The sequence below is a fragment of the Triticum aestivum genome, chromosome 6B, assembly GCF_018294505.1.
Source record: "Triticum aestivum cultivar Chinese Spring chromosome 6B, IWGSC CS RefSeq v2.1, whole genome shotgun sequence".
Classification (NCBI taxonomy): domain Eukaryota; kingdom Viridiplantae; phylum Streptophyta; class Magnoliopsida; order Poales; family Poaceae; genus Triticum; species Triticum aestivum.
In genome coordinates, this window is record NC_057810.1 from 276842070 (window position 1) to 276849644 (window position 7575).

At 39.2% G+C, this 7575-nt stretch overlaps 1 protein-coding gene across 2 annotated transcripts; it reads left to right on the top strand.

The window, feature by feature from the left end:
* Window positions 1–1851: 1851 nt before the first annotated feature.
* On the top strand, window positions 1852–2822 carry LOC123134082 (uncharacterized). 2 transcript variants are annotated; one of them, XM_044553425.1, is made up of 4 exons: window positions 1852–1891; window positions 1971–2047; window positions 2135–2248; window positions 2334–2822. In XM_044553425.1, the coding sequence occupies exons 1-4, from the start codon at window positions 1880–1882 to the stop codon at window positions 2473–2475; spliced, it is 345 nt and encodes a 114-aa protein (XP_044409360.1). In that variant the 5' UTR covers window positions 1852–1879; the 3' UTR covers window positions 2476–2822. The 2 variants fall into 2 exon arrangements, with proteins under 2 accessions (XP_044409360.1, XP_044409361.1); XM_044553426.1 differs by having other exon boundaries at window positions 2337–2822.
* The last annotated feature ends 4753 nt before the right edge of the window (window positions 2823–7575 follow it).

The window sequence follows — 7575 nt, forward strand, 5'->3', positions numbered from 1 at the left end:
CATACGGGAAAGGAGATAAAGGCCTCAAAAGGTGGTCGCACCCCTCCCCATAGTCTGGTCCGAATTGTACTAGGGAGGGGGGCGCCCCCTTCCTTCCTTCTCCTTTTCCCTTCCCTTTTTCCTATTCCATGTGGGAGGAGGAATCCTACTAGGACTAGGGAGTCCTAGTAGGACTCCACACTTCTGGCATGCCCTAGGGGCTGGCCGGCCTCCCCTCCTCCATCCTTTATATACGGGGGCAGGGGGCACCTCTAGACACAACAACAGATCATTGATCTCTTAGTCGTGTGCGGTGCCCCCCTCCACCATAGTCCTCCTCGATAATATTGTAGAGGTGCTTAGACGAAGCCCTGCGTCGGTAGAACATCATCATCGTCACCACGCCGTCATACTGACAGAACTCTCTCTCGACACTCAGCTGGATCAGAGTTCAAGGGACGTCATCGAGCTGAACGTGTGCTGAACTCGGAGGTGCCGTGCGTTCGGTACTTGATCGGTCGGATCGTGAAGACGTACGACTACATCAACCGCGTTGTGCTAAACGCTTCCGCTTTCGGTCTACGAGGGTACGTGGACACACTCTCCCCTCTCGTTGCTATGCATCACCATGATCTTGCGTGTGCGTAGGAATTTTTTTGAAATTACTACGTTCCCCAACAAAAACCTCTCGGGAGCCCGTTCCGGCACCCTGCCGGAGGGGGAACCCATCACCGGTGGTCATCTTCATTATGCCGGCGCTCTCCATGACGAGGAGGGAGTAGTTCACCCTCGGGGCTGAGGGTATGTACCAGTAGCTATGTGTTTGATCTCTCTCTCTCTCTCTCTCTCTCTCTCTCGTGTTCTCTCTATGGCACGATCTTGTTGTATCGCGAGCTTTGCTATTATAGTTGGATCTTATGATGTTTCTCCCCCTTTACTTTCTTGTGATGAATTGAGTTTTTCTCTTGAAGTTATCTTATCGGATTGAGTCTTTAAGGAGTTGAGAACACTTGATGTATGTCTTGTCGTGCTTATCTGTGGTGACAATGGGATATCACGTGATCCACTTGATGTATGTTTTGGTGATCAACTTGTTGGTTCCGCCCATTAACCTATGCATAGGGGTTGGCACACGTTTTCGTCTTGACTCTCCAGTAGAAACTTTGGGGCACTCTTTGAAGTACTTTGTGTTGGTTGAATAGATGAATCTGAGACTGTGTGATGCATATCGTATAATCATGCCCATGGATACTTGAGGTGACAATGGAGTATCTAGGTGACATTAGGCTTTTGGTTGATTTGTGTCTTAAGGTGTTATTCTAGTATGAACTCTATGATAGATTGAACGGAAAGAATAGCTTCATGTTATTTTACTACGGATTCTTGAATAGATAGAACGGAAAGAATAGCTTTGAGGTGGTTTCGTACCCTACCATAATCTCTTCGTTTGTTCTCCGCTATTAGTGGCTTTGGAGTGACTCTTTGTTGCATGTTGAGGGATAGTTATATGATCCAATTATGTTATTATTGTTGAGAGAATTTGCACTAGTGAAAGTATGAACCCTATTCCTTGTTTCCTAGCATTGCAATATCGTTTACGCTCACTTTTATCATTAGTTACCTTGCTGTTTTTATATTTTCAGATTACAAAAACCTTTATCTACCATCCATATTGCACTTGTATCACCATCTCTTCGCCGAACTAGTGCACCTATACAATTTACCATTGTATTGTGTGTGTTGGGGATAAAAGAGACTCTTTGTTATCTGGTTGCAGGGTTGTTTGAGAGAGACCATCTTCATCCTACGCCTCACACGGATTGATAAATCTTAGGTCATCCACTTGAGGGAAATTTGGTACTGCCCTACAAACCTGTGCACTTGCTCTGCCTCTGTTGAAATGCTTGGCCAGGTTTGTGCAAATTTCCACATTATAGTTAATACAAAATTACAAGTCCCGTCCCTGAATCTTAAAGTTTTGTCCAATGTAGATGGCCCATGGTATTAGTTCGTACACTGATCATTTACCTGCAACCAGCATCCAATACCATGTTGACGCACTTAAAGAGTACGTATTTGGCATACAGTTACCTTTTCTTAATAAGTCTCTAAAGTAAAAGCTTACAATTTCTGAATGCCAATATTATGTTTCTAGAGGGTTTTCTATTTTGGGTGGTAAGACTTTCCCATTTATGGACAATGACGAGTATGCAAGTTTTGTCGATATCACACACTTCAAAATATTGGATGTCGTAAAAGTGGCGCGCAGGTACATGCATGTATTATAAAAAGAAAGAATACTTGTTACCATATTGATGTTTCCTCTACTGTCTAAAAAGTTCTGTTTTTTTCAGCAGTCTTGTAAAAGAATTGCTGCCTAAAAGACTGGACGATCCACATTATTCGCTCCGATCTGTGGAACGGACTCTTATGTATGGAGAGCTGCCACTGACACCGTATCTGAGGCGTCTTGACCTGTCAGAAGGATGTGCTTAGGCGCATCGCCCTGTCAGATGGGTGGTTGTAACGGCAATGCAGTATGGAAGAGTGACGCTGCTCTGCAATTTCTAATCCGTGAACCATGTAAGCAGGTTATATGGTGGACGATAACCAATGAAATCTGGGTTATTGTTTGTTTTAACTAGCAGCTGAGTTGTCATGTTCACACCAAAGTTTGAAGCTATAGTAGTTGGGCTGTGCGCTTCGTTTTCAAGGTGCCAAATTGTGGAGCGTCCAATCCAATGAAAAGCTCATATTGAACTTGTATTGTGCGAAACGGCAGGATAAGATATCCTGAGCGTTGACAGTGTTGTTCATGTTAATGCAAATGTTCCGCTTCCTTTGCTGGCTGTTGTTCGATTCCGGTTCCTTGGTTGTGCGTTGTATTGCCTTTGTAAAGAAATACAAGAGCATTTACCTTCTTACGAAGGGAGTAACCATTGTAGCATACCTGTTTCCGGTCTCTCCCCATTTGCCCGCTGCTACCCCCCCCAACCCCCTCTGAGCAATAGATGATGTAAAATAGTGGTTGGAGTAAAATTTACATCATCAGAAGGTGTTTTTTTACATCATCACAAAAATGTCCAACTCCAAAAATTGTTTTTTTACATCGTCACAAAAGTGTCAACTCCAAAAATAGTAGCATTGGATGGACTCAATCGCTGCGACGCTGGTCAAGGCAGCGTGAGTAGTCTTTCCCTTAGATATATATATATATAATCTGGAACACTTTTGTAAGAATAATTACTGTTTTATGAAATTAGTGCATTTCTTGGAAGAAGAACATTTTTTAAGAGCTTTCTTTGAAAAGTTTTTTTTATTTTTTTGTTGTACATTTCTAAATGGAATTTTTTAGTAATTCTTTTTTGGAATTTATAACCTTTTTAAAAAGTGCGGACATATTTTTTGAAACCAACAAAATGTGAACACATGTAAAACTCTGACATTAAAAAAATATATTTTTACGGTGTTGATTTTTTTATAGATGGTTAGTTTTTTTAGGGGTTACAGATGATTAGTTGTTTTGTTGTTAAGAGTTTATTTATTTTTTAATTATTTGGGCTTGGCCCAAACAAATAACTTGACCTAGACAGAAGGGACACAAACTCATCTTCCTTATCATACTTCTCAAAAGAAAATCTTCCCGCCCCTCAAAAAATTCGTCCTTATCGTTCCCCATTCTCAAGTCCGTTCTTGATGTGCTTTGCGAACCGCCTCCTGCGTCGCGTCTCTTCCTTATTCACGGAGGATATGGGCGGGAAGAATATCGCTTCCGTCGGCCGTACCGGCGAGTCCTTCGCCCCCACCGTTGTATCAATGGACCTTGCGCGGCTCCCTGTTCCTTCTTGTTCCCTCCCACCCACCATGGCGCCGGGCCCGGGGGGTATCATGCGAGTAGCAGCCGTTTCCGCCGCGTTGTTCCTGTCCACCACGACCCTACAAGCTGCAATGGGAATAGTTCACCTGTAATGGGTGATTATTTGAGAGATAGTTAATTCCAAACGGAGGGAGTATATTCATTCTAAATAAGAAGTCTAGAAAATACCTAACCTAAGTATAGTCATATGAATGATTTCAAATCCATTTCAGGGTCAGGAGAACAGAGGTCGATCAATTTTTTATTCATTTACACAACATGTTTGAATCGGAATTTCAGTTTCACTATTTATTGTACATACAGAAAGTAAATTCAAAGATTCACCGAACTATAGAGCAATAAATGGACAATCATTCAGGATAATGAAAATCATCATCCTTTCCTCACATGGGACAATGCTCTAATAATGAGGATCATCACACTTTTATTTACTTACACTCAAGAATTACAACTCAATTCTTAGAACAAAATATGACTCTATGTGGATGCCTCCGGCGATGTACCGGGATATGCAATGAATCAAGAGTGACATGTATGAAAGAATTATGAATGGTGGCTTTGTCACAAATACGATGTCAACTACATGATCATGCAAAGCAATATGACAATGATGGAGTGTGTCATAGTAAACGGAACGGTGGAAAGTTGCATGTCAATATATCTCGGAATGGCTATGAAAATGCCATAATAGGTAGGTATGGTGGCTGTTTTGAGGAAGGTATATGGTGGGTGTATGATACCGGCTAAAGTTACGCGGCACAAGAGAGGCTAGCAATGGTGGAAGGGTGAGAGTGCGTATAATCCATGGACTCAACATTAGTCATGAAGAACTCACATACCTATTGCAAAAATCTACAAGTTATCAAAACAAAGTACTACAAGCATGCTCCTAGGGGAAGGGTTGGTAGGAGTTAACCATCACGCGATCCCGACCTCCACACATAAGGAAGACAATCAATAAATAAATCATGCTCCAACTTCATCACATAACGGTTCACCATACGTGCATGCTACGGGAAACACAAACCTTTAACACAAGTATTCCTCAAATTCACAACTACTCAACAAGCATGACCCTAATATTACCATCCTCATATCTCAAGACAATCATCAAGTATCAAACTTCTCATAGTATTCAATGCACTTTATATGATAGTTTTTATTATACCTATCATGGATGCTCATCATTTTAGGACTAAAATTTTAACCAAAGCAAATTACCATGTTGTTCTAAAAGACTATCAAAATAATATAAGTGAAGCATGAGAGATCAATAATTTCTATAAAATAAAACTACCGCCGTGCTCTAAAAAGCTATAAGTGAAGCACTAGAGCAAAATTGTCTAGCTCAAAAGATATAAGTGAAGCACATAGAGTATTCTAATAAATTCCGGTTCATGTGTGTCTCTCCCAAAAGGTGTGTACAGCAAGGATGATTGTGCTAAACTAAAAAGCAAAGAACCAAATCATACAAGACGCTCCAAGCAAAACACATATCATGTGGTGAATAAAAATATAGCATCAAGTAAAGTTACCGATGGACAAAGACGAAAGAGGAGATGCCTTCCGGGGCATCCCCAAGCTTAGGCTTTTGTTTGTCCTTGAATTTTACCTTGGGGTTCCTTGGGAATCCCCAAGATTAGGCTCTTGCCACTCCTTATTCCATAATCCATCAAATCTTTACCCAAAAACTTGAAAACTTCACAACACAAAACTCAACAGAAAATCTCATGAGCTCCGTTAGCGAGATTAAACAAACCACCACTTTAAGGTACTGTAATGAACTCATTCTTTATTTATATTGGTTTTAAACCTACTGTATTCCAACTTCTCTATGGTTCATACCCCCCTGATACTAGCCATAGATTCATCAAAATAAGCAAACAACACACGAAAAATAGAATCTATCAAAAACAGCACAGTCTGTAGTAATCTGTAACTTTCGAATACTTCTGTAACTCTAAAAATTCTGAAATAAATTGGTGGACGTGAGGAATTTGTCTATTAATCATCTTCAAAAAGAATCAACCTAAAATCACTCTCCAGTAAAAAATGGCAGCTAATCTCGTGAGCGCTAAAGTTTCTGTTTTTTTACAGCAAGATCATAAAGACTTCACCCAAGTCTTCCCAAAGGTTCTACTTGTCACAAACACTAACTAAAACATAAAACCACATCTAATCAGAGGCTAGATGAATTATTTAATACTAAACAGGAGCAAAAAGTAAAGAACAAAAATAAAATTGGGTTGCCTCCCAACAAGCGCTATCGTTGAACGCCCCTAGCTAGGCATAAAAGCGAGAAAAGATCTAAGCATTGCCATCTTTGGTATTAGATTCATAGGTGGATCTCATAATAGATTCATAAGGTAATTTGATTTTCTTCCTAGGAAAGTGTTCCATGCCTTTCCTTAATGGAAATTGGAATATAATATTTCCTTCTTTCATATCAATAATTGCACCAATCGTTTTAAGGAAAGATCTACCGAGAATAATAGGACATGAAAGATTGCAATCTATATCAAGAACAATAAAATCTACAGGCACACAATTCCTATTTGCAACAATAAAAACATCATTAATCCTTTCCATAGGTTTCTTAATGGTGGAATCCACAAGGTGCAAGTTTAAAGAGCAATCATCAAATTCACGGAAACCTAACACATCACACAAAGTTTTTGGAATCGTGGAAACACTAGCACCCAAATCACACAAACCATAGCATTCATGATCTTTAATTTTAACTTTAATAGTAGGTTCCCACTCATCATAAAGTTTTCTAGGGATAGAAACTTCTAATTCAAGATTTTCTTTATAAGATTGCATTAGAGTATCAACGATATGTTTATTAAAAGCTTTATTTTGACTATAAGCATGAGGAAAATTTAACACGGATTGCAACAAGGAAATACAATCTATTAAAGAACAATTATCATAATTAAATTCCTTGAAATCCAAAATAGTGGGTTCATTGCTATGTAAAGTTTTGACCTCTTCAATCCCACTTTTACCAATTTTTGCATCAAGATCTAAAAACTCCGAATCATTGGGACGCCTTTTAACTAAAGTTGACTCATCTCCAGTCCCATCATTATCAAGATTCATATTTCAAAACAAAGATTTAATAGGGGACACATCAATCACTTTTAGATCTTCATCCCTATTATCATGAAAACTAGAAGAACACGCTTTTACAAAGCAATCTTTCTTAGCACGCATCCTAGCAGTTCTTTCCTTGCACTCATCAACGGAAATTCTCATAGATTTGAGAGACTCATTGATATCATGCTTAGGTGGAATAGATCTAAGTTTCAAAGAATCAACACCAAGAGAAATTTTATCCACGTTCCTAGCCAACTCATCAATCTTAAGCAATTTTTCTTCAAGCAAAGCATTTAAATTCTTTGGAGAAATCATAAATTCCTTAACACTAATCTCAAAATCAGAGGGCATCTTATAAAAATTTCCATAAGAGTTGTTGTACGAATTACCATAATTATTACAGGAATTGCTGGGAAACGGCCTAGGATTAAAGTTTCCTCTATATGCGTTGTTACCAAAATTATTCCTACCAACAAAATTCACATGCATAGATTCATTATTATTCTCAATCAAAGTAGACAAAGGCATATCATTAGGATCCATAGGAGCACTCTTATTAGCAAACAATTTCATAAGTTCATCCATCTTTCCGCTCAAAACATTAATCTCTTCTATCGCAT

Excerpts from the sequence above, each read along its gene's own strand:
- LOC123134082 (XM_044553425.1), top strand. Across the intron at positions 2,048-2,134 it reads CATGTTGACGCACTTAAAGA|AGGGTTTTCTATTTTGGGTG; the intron begins GTACGTATTTGG and ends TTATGTTTCTAG. Across the intron at positions 2,249-2,333 it reads GTCGTAAAAGTGGCGCGCAG|CAGTCTTGTAAAAGAATTGC; the intron begins GTACATGCATGT and ends TGTTTTTTTCAG.